The 20,091-nt window shown below is 30.6% G+C and overlaps 2 protein-coding genes across 2 annotated transcripts; one reads left to right on the forward strand and one right to left on the reverse strand.

Annotated features, from left to right (window-relative positions):
- The first annotated feature begins 1,469 nt into the window (after positions 1 to 1,469).
- LOC120180389 (probable calcium-binding protein CML29) lies at positions 1,470 to 19,781 on the forward strand. The gene is made up of 2 exons (XM_039185718.1): positions 1,470 to 1,994; positions 19,763 to 19,781. The coding sequence occupies exon 1, from the start codon at positions 1,506 to 1,508 to the stop codon at positions 1,986 to 1,988; it is 483 nt and encodes a 160-aa protein (XP_039041649.1). The 5' UTR covers positions 1,470 to 1,505; the 3' UTR covers positions 1,989 to 1,994; positions 19,763 to 19,781.
- Positions 9,745 to 13,934, reverse strand: LOC120180387 (phosphatidylinositol 4-phosphate 5-kinase 1-like). The gene is made up of 8 exons (XM_039185717.1): positions 12,696 to 13,934; positions 12,446 to 12,610; positions 12,065 to 12,230; positions 11,766 to 11,876; positions 11,455 to 11,648; positions 11,222 to 11,352; positions 11,031 to 11,124; positions 9,745 to 10,418 (listed from the first exon to the last, which is right to left on the reverse strand). The coding sequence occupies exons 1-8, from the start codon at positions 13,805 to 13,807 to the stop codon at positions 10,115 to 10,117; spliced, it is 2,277 nt and encodes a 758-aa protein (XP_039041648.1). The 5' UTR covers positions 13,808 to 13,934; the 3' UTR covers positions 9,745 to 10,114.
- Positions 19,782 to 20,091: the final 310 nt, after the last annotated feature.

Here is a 20,091-nt window from a genome sequence, read left to right on the forward strand (position 1 = left end):
TAATTATTGTGTTTTACCAAAATTCTAATGTACTTATTCTTCCTCATTGATCATCCATAATTTTCATCAATTTTTTTTTTTACAATTTTACAGAATCTTTATATATCATTGTCACCCTAATTAATATACAATTCTCGTCCCAAAAGCACTCGCTCATCATTGTCTCCAACCTTAATCCGAACTCAATTAGGAATTTAAAGCCTACCCACATAGAATACATGAAAGAAAATATTTTTTTAAAAAAATACTAATTTAATAACAATACAGTAAACCCAACATAACATAATTTAATCAATCAAAAACTTCAATTACAGACTTACCTATGTCAAACCTTAGTGTTGGTGCGAATTTATTTGTAATCATTTTGTCTAATACTGTAATGGACAGCTAATTATCATGTTGTATGTTGCCCTTGGGGGGGAGTTGCATGCATTTAATTTTCCTTTAGGGTCCAAATCTTTTGTGCTCTTTGGGACTGGCATTCGAAGGGGACAGGATTACAAGTGACAATTGAGTACTAAAACGAAGGGAGACGACCTGAAAAAATCATAACCTTCATGCATGGAAATTCAACTACTAGCTATTAAAAATTTAACGATAATTTTATTTGGTTTGTGTTATGATTAGGTTATGGGTGAGTTTTGGTGGCTATGTAAGCGTGGAGATTGGTGGTGATGGTGGGTTTCTGATGGAAGCTTTGACGGATGCAAGTCCGTAATTGAAGTTTTTAATTAATTAGATTTTGTTCTGCTGGGTCTACTGTCTTGTTATTTAGTTTGTAATTTTTTCAGTTTCTATTTTCTCTCACGAATTACATGTGGGTAGCTCTTAGATTTGTAATTGATATTCGTTTAAGGTTGAAAACGGTAATTAAATAGTGTTTTGGGGACTACGGTGAGGATGATGACTTTTAAGATGGCGAGGATGGTAATTACCAGTTAAGTAAGTGATAAATGGAAATATTCTTTCTAAAATTTTGAGTTGGAATAACTACATTATAAAATGTGTGTATTTATTATCAATTGATGAAATTTTTTTAGTTAATATTATTGTATAATCCACGTATACTAATAAAAAAATTGAATTATGGGGCAGCTAGATATCAGGATCTAAACATTTAGGGCCAACGAAGACAATATCTAGCGGACACATTACTATCAGGAATCTTTGCCAAGTTGAACGTAATGAGCATCAATCTTATCAAGAATCCTAGAAAGTAACAAGTGTCTACACTCTAGATATTACTATCAGCAATCTTGAACCCAAATACATATATATTAGTGTGGATGAACATGCAACCAAACCAGAAAATATTCAGGATTAGGATAATTATCTTCAATCATAAGAATCTGTCATCGTTTTTACTTCAACTTTATGTCGACACAAAGGTGCCGCCTTCCCCCGAAAAAGAATAAGTGATCACTGATCCTTTTCTCTCCGCCTGTTATTTATAGGAAGGGATGAACAAGGAGGTTAGGCAAAGTTAAGTTGAATATATAAGCACCATGGCTCAACTGGGATCTTCTCTGTCAGCAGAAACCGAGACGCTGAGCAATGTCCGAAGCCTGATGGAGGCTTTCAGAGCATTTGATTCAGACAACGACGGTGCTATCAATGCTGCGGAGCTGGGCGGAATCCTGAGCTCTCTGGGCTACAACGCTAGCGAGCAGGACGTGAGGGCGATGATGCGGGAAGGAGACGGTAACAAGGACGGGTTGCTGTGCATGGAAGAGTTCCTTGAGATGAACACCAAGGACATGGAACTTGGGGAGCTTGCCAATTGTCTCAACACCGCTTTCCAGGCTATTGAGGTCCAAGGGGATGAGGTTTTAACAGCTACGGAACTGTATGAAGTTATGGGTAATCTTGGAATGGGACAACACTCCCTGGAGGATTGCCAGAGTGTGGTAGCCTCCATGGATGCAGATGGTGATGGAGCTGTGACCTTGGAGGACTTCAAACTCATACTTAATGCACTCTTAGATTAATAATTATAAGTCCAACTTAGGTTATATGTATCCATATACATTAATATTTAATGCTGCATGAAGTAATACATGCTGGTGTTTGCCTTACTATAAAAAAACATGATCATATGCTATAACATAAAAATTTCGTAATTTCAAGTGAAAAATTGATTATTTCGGTTTTGATACAAAAGGTTATGTAGTTCACGAGATGTTTGAGCCTATTGATCTAAGAAAGAGATAATGGGCCTTTAGAATCCTGCTTGAGCTGGGTTTTTGTTTTTGTTTTTCTAGAAAACTTCATTCTCGTGTATCTCCAATGTCCCTAAACTCACCCAAAAAAAAACTTTTTTAAATTTTACAATAATGTTAGTAGTTAGAAATATTAAGAGGGTGATGTTTATATTAGCGGCTCAATTAAGGACGAACACATGATTTTATATTATGAGATATAAACTTATAAAATTTTAAGTATGAGAGAATTTATAAAATTTTAAGAGATAAAAATATATTTTTAATATAAAATATTTAAAATATATAATAACTTAAAATTTTTAAGGAAACGTCCACACCCCCTCTTCTAGGTTAATTCCTGAGCTCAATCGACGGTGACATATATGGAACAATGATGGAAACAGTTGGGAACAAAACAATCAAGTGGACATGTAGATCCAAAATTCCAAACCCAAAAAATAAAAAGAAAGTGTAAAATGTAAATGAACTAAAATGACAAGTCACATCTTCCTTCCCGCATTACAAGCAATGATGTTGGATTATTTGTCCAGTCTAACATGGTCGATCCAAATTTAGTTTGTTTGACTCGCGGCCATCGACAGACAGCTTTACCATCAATCTCTTTCACCCTTCTGGAATTGTACGTGTCGCCAACGCTTTCACTAATTAGCTGGGATTTTGACAACAACATCGTCCTTCTGTAAGTTGGTCAAAGCATGTTGGCTGCTTTAACAAGATTTCCAATAATAAAACTACACGAGAACTAATAATAAGCACTGACATTGAGGTAAAGGCTGAACCCAAATCTGTGCTGGATTAGAGGCTCAACTTTCATATTTTAAGCAGTTTAAAGTTACATAACTGCAGAGTTTACTTTGATCCGTACTTGGTGGGGATATGATACGATATGATATGTGTAGATGAAATATATGAATTAGTGTATAAAAAGGGAATTAAATCCGGAGCGGAGAACAGTGAATTCATAAATATTTTTAGTGTGTATATATATATTAATAATATTTTTTGAAAATAAGATAAATATAAATAAAATTTTACGATAAATGCTATTAATAAAATAAATAAATAAAATTTAGATTTCAAAGTCTACGCTAGTACCTATCCTCAAGAACACATTGATTGACCACTGGGAGGGGGAGACATGTCCCCTGTAAACAAGCCCCATGTCTGGTCTGATTATGCCTTTTTTCCCGACATGGAGGATGGAACCTCATTTAAAGAATTGGAAGGCATGAACTACATTTGTTTGCCAACATGTTTCAAGTTAAAATCACGAGCAACAATCAACCTTCCATGCTACCCTGTTGATTTCTCCCACTTTCCTACTTTCCTTTACTCACCCCAATCTCATATAATATCTATATATCTGTCATCTACTCATCGAAAATATTACTACTACCAAATATATATTTTTCATAATATATTAAAACTAAAATAACTTTAATACGATAAGATTTTAAATTTAAATTAAAAACTCATGTATGTATGATATTATGTATAATGAAATTTATACTTAAATACTAAAGATCTCAGAATCTTAACCTTACCAGGATCAAAACCTCATCGCATCAAATGATAAAACTATTTTTATTAACAAAACTAGCTCCTTACCCAAAAAAAGAGCTTATATGCAGCTTAATTTTTAAATGAAAATGAAAAAAAATAATTAATAATAAGATAATTCCCCCGAAATAATATACTTTCTCTTCCAAAAGGCTATTATTTCAGATTAAAAAAACCGTTGAAAATGCTCTCTCTTCTATCGTAGGGATCCGCCAAACTCCTAGAATGAATTTAGTTACCTGTGTTACTAATATTTAGGTGATCCCTAAACTTGGATATAGTATAGGGGCCAGGCTAGATTCTAACCCCCACCCCTCCACCCCCACAAGTTAGAAATTCAATTCGATTATAATAAATTAAGTATTTTAATTGGATTTGATGTTAAAAAATTAATTTAATTTAATTCGAATAATTCAACCTACTTGTAATTTCATCAATTAAATTTATAAATTAAAATTTTTAATTGGATTTGTTGTCAAAAAAATTCAACGAAATTTAATTTATAAAATAAGATTCAACAAGTTGTTTAACTTTAAATTTTTCACCATACACAACTAGATTGAATACTCACGTCTAATTATAACAGTGGTTGTTTTCAAGGTATTTAACCCTTCCGAAGGGTCATCATAATTGAAAAACATATTTCATTTTTGAAGGCAACGCATACCTACTATTTTGCATGTGAACGGTGACCTTCATTCTTAATTACTATTACTACAGACCAACGATCCATCCTATTCTTACTGTTAGCTGCTGCCAGTTGGTTGCATTCTAGCTACTAAACTAAGCTTAGCCTCCGATTGAGTTTATTGTAATTAAACTCCCAACCAGGGACGAATATAATAATTTATATTAGTAAAATAAATTTATATATTTCTGGAGAAAATAGACTTGTAAAATTTAAAGAAAGATGTCTGCAAAGGATAGTTTGGCTGCCCGGTGACTTCAAAGGAGATCAAAGATGTTTTTGTTTGTCATGAATGATAAAAAGACCCCCACTCCCGGTGGTTAGGGGTGAGCATTCGACCGAGTCAACTTGAGTTGAGTTAAAAAAATTGAGTTATTCTAGTTGCCGAGTCATATTTTATAACTCAAACTTAATTTTAAATTTTTCTGAGTCAAGTCTAGTTGTTCGAGTTTCTATACAAATTTAATTTTAATTATTTATAGTATTATAGTACGGGTTTATTCCAATTTTTTTGATTTTTTCTAATCATATAAGATATATTTATTCTTTCATACTCTTTTCACATCATAATGTTATTTAATATATCACATACAATCTAAAATTTATAAAATATATTTACAATATTATATTTTTAAAAAAATGTATTTTTTTAGGATAAAAGATTGATGAGAGTATAAAGGAGTCAACGAATTGATTTGAAGAAAGAATTTGTAAACAATTGTAGTCTTCTTGAGTAAAATGCAAAATTAAAGGACCAAATTAAAAAAGAGAGTACATTTTTAATTAAAAAAAAATAAGATTTAAAGTTACATACGTATTCTATAGTAGTAGGGGAGCATATGGTTTTAACTTGATAAAAACATACTTAAAAAGAATGATGAATCGAAGAAATACGGAAATCGTGTAAAATTAAGGGACTAAATTAAAATAATAGAATTTTTTTTATAAAAAATGAAATTGGAAGTACATGTGTATTCTGTGATAATTTAGGAGCATGTTGTTTAAATTTGGTAAAAAAACTGCTTAAAATGAATGAGCAATTGAAGGAATAGGAAATCAGGGACCAAATCGCAAATCTGTCAAAATATTTATCTAAATTTGTAGTTTTTCAAATTACTCGAAAATTTGAAATTTCAACTTGATTCGAATTTGAAAATCGAATTGATAATTCGAGTTGACTCGAATAATTCAAAATTTAAAAAAAAAAAACTAATTTTTAGAGTCGAGTCGAATTTTGCTCACCTATATTGATTGTTATCAAGCTACTTTTTTTCAACTCTCTTCTCGGAGAATCGTTGGTGATGACTTTATTAGAGATGTGAAATATTTCTTTTTTACTTCTTCTTTGTCAGTTATATTTAACTCTAACATCATTACTTTAGTCGCGAAGTTTATTGTCCCCTCATTCGCCTGATTTTATGCATATCTCTTGTTACACCACCGTTTATAAATGTGTCACAAAGATCCTTGTAAATAGAATGAAGTTATGGTTGCCGAACCTGATTTTACCAAATCAAAGTGTTTTTCTTGCGAGGAGATATTTGATGAAGAATGTGTTGCTAGTTCAGGATTTGTTTTGTGTAGATATGGTTACTTTGGATGAACAATACATCATTTATCCAACAAAAAAACAAAATTTTTAAAAAATATAAACAAATTATCAAAAAAATGTAAATTAAATATTTAAATTATATAAAAAATTAATTTTTTTAGAGACTACTTCTACTCTCTCTCATCTATCTGTGTTCCCAACTACTACAAAAACAAAGTTGATATGCAAATTGGAAACTACGTGACCAACTCAATCATCATGTATTGTGTATAAAATTTAGCGATATACAACAGAGACGTGTACGTACATATATATCTTGATGATATACTTCATGCATGAATAAAATATAGGATCTAGTACACGTTTAAATAAATCCATATCAGCTATGGCTTAGTAGGTGTCAGATAGGGCAAAAAGATTCCGGTTCCATGGAGGACATGCCAGAAGGAAGTGTCGATTGTCAAAGAGTTGGGAAACATTACGTAAACATGTTTTTATCACATGCGATGGTGCTGGGGAAATGGTTTGAAAATTATAGGTACCTTCGGTGTTTTCCATGTACGATAGGTATTTAAAATGGTCGGTGTTTCTTGGCCGTCGAGGGAGGTGCATCGAGACGACGACATTGCCTACAAATGTTGACATTTTGCTACATATGCACATGCACGTGCATTTTTATGTTTTTATTTTAGACATATGCTTTTGTATTTATACGTGTGGTCTGTGAACACTCGTGAAAAATGGAATTTGCTTAAATTTTGTATAATTTCGAATTAATTAAAATATTAAAACATATAAATTATAGTGTTGTAATATGATTATGATATTAATATACAGAGAATTAATTATACAGTGCTGCTGTAGGCAGCAAGTCAGATTATAAAAGAAAAGCATTTTTCAGAATTTAGATTTATTTATTTATTTTGCTGAAAAATTAAATGAGAATATAACAAATAGTAATGAGTTGTGCTTGCAGCTTTCTTAGGTTACAAAGAGAGTTTATTGTCACTTTCATGCCTTACGATGCCGTCTGCTACAAAACTTCCTTCACATTAAATATTTTCCTAAATTATTTTTTGAAAAAATAAAAAAGAAGTGTTTTTATTGTCAAAGTTAGGTTTGATGGAAAAATTACGGCATTCAATTATATATAAATAAATAAAGTTCCAGCTTTTCAATTAATAAAGTAAAAAATCGCAGTAAATGAACAAATTAAAGTATGTTTTTTTTCAAATTCATATACTAATTTAAAAAAATCTAAATACTAATTTAAAAAAAATGTAAGTTCAGATACCAATTTATAAGTATAATAATTCATAAATTGAGATTAAAATTATGAATTAGATTAAAAGAAATAAAATAATAATAAAACTTGCAGAAGACAGGAACCATAAGTAAGTGGGTTGAAAGCGGAAGTATAAAATTAATGTAATTATCGTATTTTTATACCTAATGTAGTTTTTAAACATAAAAATTAAATTCAATATGATTTTGTTACTAACTGTTGCTGTTGTTGAAATTTATGGTGTTGATGTGACATCTTACAGATAATTCATAATGCATGATGATGTAGCTAATGATGTAGTGGATTGAACAAGTTCGAGAGCGAAATAATTTTTTTTAAATCAAATGATTTATTTGATTTTTAAGAAATATTTTTTTAAATTTAAGTTTTAACTATACAAATATAAAAAAATAAATATAAAAAATACTAAAAAATAAAAATTAAATTATTGAAAATTTTAAAAAATATATAGATAAACTAGAATAATTGAAAATATCATTGTTAAATGATTCGTTCAATTTAAATATGAATTCTAATGTGAATTATATTTTATCTAGTAATATAATTATATTTTTATATTCATATATGTCAAGTCTAATGTGAGTTTATTTTATTTATTTTATAGAGACAAAATTTATATTCCTTGAAAATAAAAATAAAAATATTGAGGATAATAAAAAAAATCTAAAACACATGGAGTCCATATCCTGTTTGATTTTGTAGAGTTGTATCTATATAAATTGGCAAAGTACAACCTATTACTATTTTTAAATCAAGTTTAAGTGAATTTTATTTTCTTCTATCATGTTATATTCACTAAAATGTTTTTTTTAATTGTATAACTATTTTTTATATTTTTTAATTATATATTTTCATGGTAATTTATACATAAATTTTAATTTATAACTTTATAATTTTATTTTTATAAGACTTTATAATATGTATTTAATTCAAATTTATAAAAATTTAGTGAAATAGAATTAGAAATATATTCAAAGTATAAGATAATTAGAGGTAAATATATAAAATAAAATTTGTACAAGATGAACAAGTTCATGTTTATATAAATAAAAGTAAGATTAATTTTGAAGTAAAAAATAATAATATATTTTTTAATTTTTTTTTGTAATTTGATTTTTTTTTGGTATTTTTTATATTTAAATTTTTAAATTTTTTGTGTTTTAGAATTGAAATATTTTTCTAAGAAAATCAAATAATCAATTGAACTTTTAAAAAAATTAATTTAGTCATCCAACTTGACCAAAAAACTAATTTAATCTATTTATTACATCATCACTCACCTTAGATCATCACATCAATATTATAAAATATCACATTAATACTATAACGTCATTGATAAAAAAATGTTAATCAAAATATCATATTAAATTTATTTTTTAAATTTAAAGGTCATGTTAAATGAAAAGAAATGCGAAAGACTTACATACCCTTTTGCCTTTTATTTTTGTCGATTAAACATCGTTCTGCTTTTTAGGCATGCAATTGCAGGCAACGGCCACCTGTCTTCAACCTGCTGCTCTTGCTCTTTCTCTCTCGGTGTGTTGAAAATGGCAGGCCTACGCTAAGCTTTCTAATTGTACAAATCTCGTCTCACGTCTTTCACTGTTTAGTTCTCCAGAAAATCCCTCTCCCGCACAAAATTAATTCCACTATTCTAGAGCAGCACAAAGCATTTATATCTATTTACCACGCACTTGAATATTCAGTTTGACTTTACGTTGTTATAAAAGAAATCATTAAATTACAGTTTCCATAAAAAAAATCACATCGACAAAAAACATTCTTTCAGACTTAAACATGCAGGAGCATGTAAATCAAACAATTACCAAATTGTGAAAGAAAAGTGTTTGACAAACCCATGTTATAGGCGTTCGGAAGAAAAGAGGGGTCAAATGCAAAAGGTCCCACGTATTACCAGACTTCGTGGTTTTGGGGTCAGACCAGTAGAAGGGTCCCTCCCAGAAAGAGGACAAATGTCTCTCTATTGTATCCGACTTGGTGTATAAAATTAGTAGAACAGGTTTTCAAGATTGACTAAATTTTAACTTGGGAAGAGCAAGAAACGACAGCGCATCTTTCTCACCTTTTCATGTCATTCAAAATTTGAACCCTCCTTTAACTGCAAAAAAGCAAACCAGATGGCCCCATTTATTATATGCTTCCAACGCAGGAAGAAACCCCATTTTGCGTATAAAACAACGGATAAAAAGGAGTACGGGACTTGTCACTGATTCTTTCCAATTTTCCCGACTCAAAATACATACTATTAACTACTCTCTTTCTTTTTACTTTAACACGTCTCTCTTCACCCAAAAAGAAAACAAATTCATCTCCCATCGGCCGTCATCTTTCTACAAGCTGTACACTTTGTTATTCCAAGTTTTCATCACTTCCCTACTTTGAATCTCATATGTTCCCTAAATCTTCACCCCCCATGACAATGATAATGAAAAATAACACAAGGAACCCGCCGTAATCCTAATTTATGCCCCCCCCCTTTTGAATGTACTGGGGCTTGCAGCTTCCAATTTCCATATCATGATGAGGAAGCTAATCCTCAAAATTCAGCCATCGGCATTTCCTCTAAAGCCTGCTGCTGTCTATCTAGATCAATGACTCCCGCAAATTTACAATCACCAGCTTGTTGTTTAAGTCTACCCCTTTGGTGTCTTAGCTCTAAAATAGTAACACAGGCCTGCATGATTTTCCCAGTGGGAAGATCGAAGTAGCATGTTCAGACCAGACCGAGGCCAGACATTTTATTCTGATTTAGCCTTTTCATCATGCTACCCATCTTCAATGAAAATTCGTCCTATAAAATCCCGAAACCTCTTTGAGTAGAGCTTTGGACCAACAGCTGATATTGAAGAAGGATCGGCTTGTAGTGATTTATATGCATGCTCCAGCTTCTTGCTGATGTCATAGCCTTGTAAGATGTCAATGATGCCAAAGTATAAGACTACTTCATAAACTTCACCACTATGCGATAAGTGACCAACTCCGCCCTGCATATACTGATCGAAGTCGCTTCTTCTCGACAGTCTCTCTGCTCTAGCAGGCATGTTTGCTCCTAGCCTGATCAGTGGTTTCCTGGCAAAACAAGAAGACATAAAAATGTCAAGACTAGCATGCTCATTTCCTATCAAATTCCCTGAAATATCTTGTATGCAACATAATTTTTCACTAAGGTAATCAACCTAAAGTATGTCATACGGTGATGGATCAAAATCATTACATGAGAAAGAGACCTTAAAAAAGAATCACTAGTGATAAGTGTGGAATCTTCAGCCGCACTCTCCATCTCGTCCACTAAGTTCATGAATCATTTCTTAGAAACAAAATAATGGGCAACAGAAAATCAGGGAAACCCTTGGTTCTTATCTAGGGTCATAAAGGACCACAATTGCTACACGCCCCCACAAAAGAAATTGTTGTCTTCTGAATGATACCCACAAGATCACTCAGACAACACAATCAACCATTCCATGGAATATGATCCAATATCAGCAAATACCATCACAACATTAAGACCAAACCCAATATAAACTTTACACCCGTCAGTGACAAATCATACAAATTCAGAGTTGACCAAGAAATTTAAAATCTAAGCATCATTTTGGGGGGAGGGGGTTTCGCATAATTCTGCATCTATAATAAGGAAATAACTTGAACTATAAAAACTATTAAGACAGCAAAACATACCAGCCAGCTAAAATTCGATCCATGTCCTGTAACTCAGCTTGAAGAAATCGACAGCCACGCATAAACTTTTCATTTTGATATGAATCCTTTTTGCCTGAACAGGAAAAGCAGATTCAAATCCCTACTCTTATTTCAATAAAAAATATCCATTCAAGTTTCATATGAAATAGTACAGTTGCCTAATAGCTTACCTGTCCGCAAGAGAAAAGGTGATAACCCCATTTTATCACCTCTATTATCATCCCGAAAATGTATTCCAATAAGAAGACTGTAATCCATGATTCTCTCAGCCTCCAAGAACTCACAATCTCGATCAATTTGCCTGCCACCATTTGGTTATAGAATATTAGCAATACATACGAAGACAAAAGTGACGTAACAAGGTAAGAAGGGACACCGGGGCAAAAAATACAATATAGCTTACTTCATAAGCTCCTGGAACCAATTTTGCTGAAGGCGAAACACAAAATTAAGATCCAGGTCTTTTAGGGTTGTGGTTTCATCAATTTCCTCTTCTGGCTTATCAGTTGAGCGGCCATGGGAGGATCCTTTCAGGTCAAACCGTCTATGAATTCGATAGTCAGAGCAAAACATATTCCCCATCACGACAAACCGGGTCTGCCATAATTATCCCGCAAGTGAGATAATTTCAAATGATCTAAGCCTTATTTCACGATACTCTAAACCTCGAGTAAGAGAAAATCCACTTAAGTTTTATTTATTTGAAACACATACCTTCTGGCCACCTATAGGTTTGACACAATGCACTCCGAAGAATTTTGTCACAAGGGAATTTTCATATCGAGAAACATGTTGGTAGTAACTCGGAAGCATCCTTATAAATACCTGAGAAGGTTATTAAAATATTTAAATCAGTCTAAACATCCCTACCAGTAGAACATGTTAGGTAAACCAATAAAGTAAATTGGAACTTCAGAAGCAAACTATTTTCCAATTTCAAAGAATACAATTTGAGAGTTTAATGCATCAAGACACACAGCAACTTCCACATTAAGTCAAACGGGTTGGCAAACCTTGACTTCAGATTTCTTTACTGTCTTTATCATAAATCTGTCATCTTGAGTGAGGTAAAAGAAGCTTCCACTCTTCCCCGGAGAAGAAAGCTCCCTAAGGGCATCACTGCCACAAATAGCAAGCATGTAATCAGAAGGATCCACTTGGAATAGCTCCCTCAAATGTCTACAAAAAAACACAAAAGAAATCCAGTCACTATTATAGAAAAAAGAATCTGAGACAATTACAAAAGGCGAAAAACCATTCAAACATATCAAGGAATACATGTTTGCAGCCGGGTGATCTCATTCCCAGGCTTTATCCTCAAAATTTGCAGATAAACCACAACAAATCCTAAACAGAGAACATATGTTGAAGTAAATAAAAGCAAAGCAACGTACCTAAACACCAACGGACAATAATCTTTCCAACGGAACTCCAGAGATTGATGAGAAGGCGTGAGCTTTGATCCTTGAACTGGAAACCTCGTCCAGAACTTCTCCCTCGGGTCAAAATCACTCGGCTTCAAACCCCGCATAATCGAGGCATGTTTCCCAACAGAGTACCTACAACAACAAAAATTCACCACAAAAAATAAACCCCGGAATCCAAATATTGGAAACAAGTATTCAGTTGACCAAAAGTTTTCACCTGATACCCATTTGCAAGTTAAGCATTAAGTCGTAATTCTTGTGGCCTTTGGAAATAGTTTGTCCTGGCTTCTTAATTTCCCCACTGAAACAACAAGGATTCCTTCTAAATTGTCTAAACCCATCTCTGTAAATCATTGACGCTTCCACATTATCTAATATATCACAAGTAATATCCCCAGCTTCACCATCGCTTTCCCAAATGCAAATCCTCGGGAAATTCATGTTCCTTTCCCCTAAGCTACCTCTTCCATCTACGGATGATCTTTTCCTCGGCATAAGCACCAAACTCTCCCCTCCTTTCAGAGAATGCTCCTTCCCGTCGTTCCCGTGATAAAACGTCCCGTTTAGCTGTTGAGTTCTCTTCATGTTATCTTCGTTCCACGCTCCGATGTAACAACTTCCGTCCGGCCAACAGAAAACTCCGTTTCCATTGGGCATACCACTTTCCCATTGCCCGTCATAACGATTTCCGTTAGCCCAAATCAGAGTCCCACGACCAGAGATAACGCCGTTTTTCCATTCACCGACGTACTCGATCCCGTTACTCCAAACGTACCGACCGTGTCCGTCTTGCAGGTTTTTTCTCCATGACCCATCGTAGTAATCCCCATTTGCATAACGTTTAAGGCCATAGCCTTGTTTCTGATCGGAGCTCCACGACCCACAGTATGTGTCGCCGTCGGATCCGATGAACGTCCCGAATCCTTCCATCCGACCCGACTTGAAATCACCTTCAAAAGTGGCTCCAGAAGGCCAAGAGAACTTTCCTTTCCCGTTGGCTTTCCCACGACGCCACTCCCCCTCATACATGCACCCGTCCTTCCAGAGGTACTTTCCGGGTCCGTGTGGCTCGTTAGTTGAGAAGCTACCGATGTAAAGATCACCGTTAGGGAGGAATTTCTCGACGGCGGTACCAAAACCCGCGGTGACGAATGAAGTAGCAGTAGTCGTGGGAGTCACGCGCCGAGTAGCAGCTTGAGATCGGCTCCGGTGATTTTGAGCCGTAGGAGTCGTAACAGAAACAACCAGATGGTCCTTTTCGTCGTCGGATTTCTTCTTCTTGGTGTGTAGAACGACGTCACTCTGTTCATTAAACAATGCTCCGTCCATTTTTTCTTAGAACTCTCTTTTCTATTTTATACTTTTGATCTCTTTGTTGCCTCCTTAGCTACTGCATTCCCTAGTTCTAAACCACACCGGAAAATTAAGCATTTCCGGCGAATGGTATATAATCTTTTTCTTTCTATTGTTTCCCAACTTTCCCTTTTTTTTTTGGGTGCTTTTGTGTTTGGAGAAATAGGCGAGAATAGGGAATCCTACAAAACTCGAAGTAGGAAAAGGCAATTAAATCAAAGAAAGATAACAAGAGAGTGACAAATAAATAAAAAGAATCAAATGTAATTAGAAGAGAGGGAGAGTAAATAATTAAGGGTCGTGTTTGGTTTAAGTAATTTTAGATTATTAGGGGAATGGAATGTCATTTCTCGTTTGGTTGGTAAATTTTTTCAGTTTGATAATTTTTTATTCTCAATAGAAGTATTTTGGGGTATATTATCGGGAATGTGATTACCTCATTTCTTTAGGTATTGTTGAATTTCTGGAGTTTTAGAAATGTCATTAATTTTATTTTTCAAAAATATTCTTCTTTTGTCGTTGAATAAAAAAAATTCTACGAAGATTAAATTATAAATTTATCCTTGAACTATTTTAGATTTACAAAAAAATCTATAATTATAATTTTATATGAAGTTCAGATGTTAAAATAAAATTTTACTCTTTCATTAAACATATTTATCTTTTTAATTTTGTAAAAAAATTATATGAATTTTATGAATTTTAATTTTTTAAAAAATATATATAAATTAATTATAGTAAAATTATAGTAGAATTCAACTTGTTAAAAAATAAATATATAATAAAGATTATTTTGATAAAATATACATTCTAATAATTTTATTTCTTTAACCAAACATTTTAATTTTAAATTCCTACTAAATAAATCAAACACAAAATACAATATTTTCTATAATCTTATTCTCACTAATAATTTTATATTTTATAAAACAAATGAACTCTAAGGGAGGCGGCTTTCCCATAGGGAAACGTTGCTTTCTATGCTCAGTAATTGTAATGTTTTACTACCAGCTCGGCTCAGCTTCAGTGGCTACTTTCTTAATACCGATTATGCCCTTATTTTTGTGCGAAATATCGGGATTCCAACTCTTATTTCTTTTCTGTTTTCCATTTTTCCCTCCGGTTTTCTTTGTGACGTGACGGAATCGTCTAGGAATACGAAGGTATAAATGCGTCATTTTGTGGCTGTTCTGGCTTTATCCTTACTTTTCACCTTAATTACATTAACACCATTCCTTTCATTGCTCTTTTTTCCCAGGAAAGGGAGGGAGACTGAGAGAAGGGGGGGGGGGAGAGAGTGGCCCGTCCTCTCCTTTGATTTAGTCCCATATGGATTGCTAGTCCATTTTTTTTATTCTTTCATCTTTGATTTTAATTATATAAAAAAATAGGATTATTTGACCAAGAAACTTTTATTTACACCGTGCCATTAAATTATTTTCACTTCGCTCTTTAAACGAGATGTGACATTTTTACTAAAAATAATTTTTGCATGTTACTTTATGTAATTTTGTTCTATAATAAGTACTTTATTATTTAGCATTTGTTAAGAACTTTCTCCACGTTATATATAATTTCATGCTAGAATACGTTTCTAAGTTATATATAAATTTTATGCTAATTGTTTTACAATAATTTGGATATTAAACAAATTGTTGTATACCTAACCCAAAATGATGCATTTGGCTTTAACGTAGTCGAACAATAAATAATTAATATGTATAAGTTATTAAATGCATTTTTTTAAAATTGTAATAAATACAATTACATTAAAAACAATTATAATAACTTTATGTAGATTAATAAATTAATAAATCAAATATCAATAATTAAATTTAAAAAAAATTATAATTTAAAATAAGTATACAATTTAAATTATCACAATAAAAAATCATTATGATTTATAATCAATAATTATCCTATCTTTAAAGACACTCACATGGTGAGATTTAAATCCAATATAAATTCAGACTCAAATACATACATGATATTTACGTACGGTGAATTCAAACAATGGATCTTAAAGTACTCATAACTTGAATGAAATTAATCGAGTACGTCGCATATCATCATATATTTATTTTAAGTTGAGATGTGTTGTAATTGTAATTTTAATATATAAGATATAATAGTTCGTTATTTATATATGAAAAATATTATGGTAAATTATATGTTTAGTATATATAATATTAGTTTTATTTCATTTAGTACCTAAACTTTTATTTTTCTCAGAATCATATCTAATGTTTACTTTTTGTTTTATTTTAATATATTGTTGTTTAAAAATGGAACTGTTACACACGTGGCATTTTTTATAGGTAAATTATATCATTCATCACTTAACTATCTTCTCACTCTTATTTTAGTCACTAAAGTTTAAAAATTTTCAATTTAACCACCTAACTTTCAAATTACTCATATTTTAATCACTCTAATTTATTTTATTAATATTTTTTGTGACATTAATTTTTTTCCTTATTTTATTAATATATAATTAAAATAAAAAAAATTGAAAGTTAGAGTGATTAAATTAGGAGTAACTTGAAATTAAGTAATTAAATTAAAAAAAATAAACTTCAATGGCCAAAACAATAGTGAGAAGATAGTTGAATGATGAGTGATGTAATTTACCCATAAAAAAGTGTTGCAATTTACCCATAAAAAAGTGTCCCGTTGTAACAATTCCTTTAAGGTGTGTTTGGATCGGGGTATGTGGGATTCCCATGGGAATGAAATCCACATTCCCATGTTTGGTTGGTTGTGAATCTCATTCCCGATAATATTTTATTACCAATAATAGATTTTTTTGGGTATATTATCGGGAATGTCATTACCTCATTTTCCTTAGATATTGTTGGATTACCGACGTTTTGGACTAAAATGCCCTTAATTTTTTTTAAATATCATTCTTCTGTCATTGAATAATAAAAATTCTACGAATGTTAAATTACAAATTTATCTTTAAACTATTTTAGATTTACAAAAAAAATCTATAATTAAAATTTTATATGAAGTTCAAGGGTTAAAATAAAAATTTACTCTTTCATTAAATCTTTTTATATTTTTAATTTTGTAAAAAAATTATATAAATTTTTTGAATTTAATTTTTTTTAAAAGAAAATATATAAATATTTTACAACTTGTTAAAAAATAAATATATAATAAGGACAATTTGGTCAAGTATACATTTCAATAATCTTTTATTCTTTTAACCAAACAAGGTAATCTTACATTCCTGCTAATCCAACCAAACACAAAATACAACATTCTCAGTAATCTTATTCTATGGTAATCTTTTATTCCCATTGGTAATCTTACAACACAAATCTTACATTCCTAGGAAAGGTTTTAATGGTAAGGTGCCAAATCGAAATAAAAAGCAAAAGTTATGTATGATCTTAAAATAACTTAAAGTTTAGATACTAAACATGTTGTTCACCCAAAATAGTATACATGTAATAATATATTAAATTGAAATTAACTGAAAGTTTTAGTTAATTAGGAGTATTCAGACAAATGGAAAGGTGGTATAAAATGCTATTTGCAAATTGTTCTTCTGCGCGGTGTGTTCTATTTTTTGTGAAACAAATAAAAAGTAGTTTTAATGTTAAAATTAGTGGTGGTGGATAATTTGGTAATAAACTAAAACAAAATAATATCCAAGTACTTTGTGACTTAAATTAATAGATGTTTCTATTATTTCACTGTCTACATTTCTATAGGCAACATTGCAAGGAAATAGTATGATAATATAGATATAGAATTTGTCTACTAACTATAGTACAATAATAAATATTTTATTATTTAATAATTAATAAGGAGTGACGTTCTATTATTTATTTATTTTTAAATAATATGAGGTTTTATAATATAAGATTTGTTCAAAATTTTCTTGATAAGTCAATAATACATATACACCATGCATACATAATTACTTGAACACATGACCTTTAAAGATAATAATATTCCATTTTATTATTAAAATTATTTGACTAGTTTAACATTACTAGTAAAGTGGAAAAAGTTGACAAATTAAACATGCAAATATAATTTCAAAAAAAAATATTTTCTACCAACTAAATATAATGTAATTAGACTAAAATTTATCAATCGTGACGTCTTGGTTCACGGAATGTAAGATTACTTTTGGAATAACATTATTGGAACGTAACATTATTATGGGAATATTGTATGATCATGTTTGGTTTGTTTAGTATGAATGTAAGATTACAATATTTAGTTGGAGGAATATAAGGTTACTTGGATGCATATTTTACCAAATTATCCTTGTGATATTTTTTTAAAAGTTAAACTTTAATATTAATTTATAAATATTTGAATGAAAATTTATAAAAATATTTTAATCGTTATACTCTCTAATTTTTTAAAAGAAATTACATTTAATATATAATTAATATAATTAGTATATTAAATTTATATTTTAAAATAATGTTCATAAGTATCATATTTATTTATATATAATATAATATAATATAAAAAAGTAATATTATGATAGTAAAATATTATTTTAAATAATTACATTTTTACAATAATACTATTTTTTTCATCCCATAAAATTATAAATAGTAAAATATTGAATATTAAAAATATAAATATTTTAAATTCTCAAAATTATTAATATTTTAGTAAATCAAACTCTTTTTATATTATTATTATTTTTATAATTTTGAGTAAAGTATAAAAAATAAGAATTTAGAAGTATCATTATAAAAAGAATTCATTAGTCTAAGGGTATTCTTGTCCAAAGTGGTGGGAATGTAAGATTACCTAATAATTTAGAGATAAAGACATTCTCATCATTTTAACAAAAAAAAGTTACTATTGAAAAAATAATATTTCCGGTAATGTAATATTCCGTGAATTAAACGTGAGAATACAAGGTCAAAAAAAAAATTCTCACTGATAATGTAAGATTCCGCGAACTAAATGCACCTGTCCACATATTTATAAAATATAATAGTCAATTTTTTAAATTTTTTGAAGAAGTTCCATTAAAAACATGAAGTGGTTGCCTTTTTTTAGTTAACATAACTAGTTTAGAATAAGTCGTAAAATAACTAATTAACATAGTTACTTTGTTATCAATTAAAAAAGTCGCTTTCACAGTTGGACCGACCGCATGAGCTGTCACACGTGGGGCCCACATGACCAGGTGTTCAGCTGTCGATTGGGGCCGCCTTTACGACTCCGCTTAAGGAAAAGTCCAACGTGCTAGCCATCTTCCCCCGTTCAACGGGACATAATCGTCACCTTGTCCACCATAATCAGTGACACGTCAGACTTGAGAACGTAACCAATTCCTCTCTAATACAAGAGCGAGTGCAAATAACCAATCACCTCCCACCAAGTGCTTTAGGTTGTACTTAACATCGATTGCTTTAGGTTGAACATTGGGATTGATTTCTGTTTTTTTTTTGGAAATTAATGAATAACAATAATTATTTTTAAAACATGCTGTTTTTATAAATTAATGAATAATCAAAGAAAGCTAAAAAGAATCGTTGAATTTAATGGCGTTAACTTTAAATTATTCTGACGTATATTTCTAATTTTTTATTATAATAAAAAAGTCCACATTTGATGGGTATCATCTTCTTTTTGTATTTCAAGCATGAAATTCTTATTCCACGTCTGTGTCCCTTGTAATCTTTTTGGAGTTCATATTCCGTTTCCCTAATAATTAAATGCTAATTCAATTATTTCACGTAACAATGTAACTCTAACCGGATGATAGTACCTTAGAGTTTATTTTATAGGAATTACAAATATAATTATAATTATAAATACAATATCTTAAAATTAAAATAAATCTGAATGTAAGCTATAATGAATTCGAACATAATTGACAGAAATATAAAACTTTAACTTATACATAATTTTATATAAATATATATATATATATATATATATATATAACTCAAACTTAAAACCCAAAATTGATTTCATCATTCATTAAAACATCTCATATTTACTTGAAAATGTACCTTTTTTTAAAATTAATTTTAGTCTGATGATGGTAAATATTATATCTTCTACTGATAATTTATACCTTATAACTTTTTTTTTTGAAAAAATAATAAAATTTTCCTACATATATTTCATTAAATAACAAAATAAAATTATCGGTTATCATTATTATTTATGATCACTACAAATATTATGAGAACTAAAATATATATATATTTTGAATTCTAATCTTTTATACCAACCCACAACAATGCGTACAAGTTAATTGCGAT

This window comes from Hibiscus syriacus, unplaced genomic scaffold (assembly GCF_006381635.1).
Source record: "Hibiscus syriacus cultivar Baekdansim isolate YM2019G1 unplaced genomic scaffold, ASM638163v2 tig00112495_pilon, whole genome shotgun sequence".
NCBI classification, from domain to species: domain Eukaryota; kingdom Viridiplantae; phylum Streptophyta; class Magnoliopsida; order Malvales; family Malvaceae; genus Hibiscus; species Hibiscus syriacus.

Coding starts and splice junctions, on each gene's coding strand:
- LOC120180389 (XM_039185718.1), top strand. CDS start 1,506: ATGGCTCAACTGGGATCTTCTCTGTCAGCAGAAACCGAGACGCTGAGC.
- LOC120180387 (XM_039185717.1), bottom strand. CDS start 13,807: ATGGACGGAGCATTGTTTAATGAACAGAGTGACGTCGTTCTACACACC. Junction 11,353..11,454: donor TGGTTCCAGGAGCTTATGAA/GTAAGCTATATT, acceptor AAATGGTGGCAG/GCAAATTGATCGAGATTGTG. Junction 11,125..11,221: donor ACCTTTTCTCTTGCGGACAG/GTAAGCTATTAG, acceptor TTTCCTGTTCAG/GCAAAAAGGATTCATATCAA.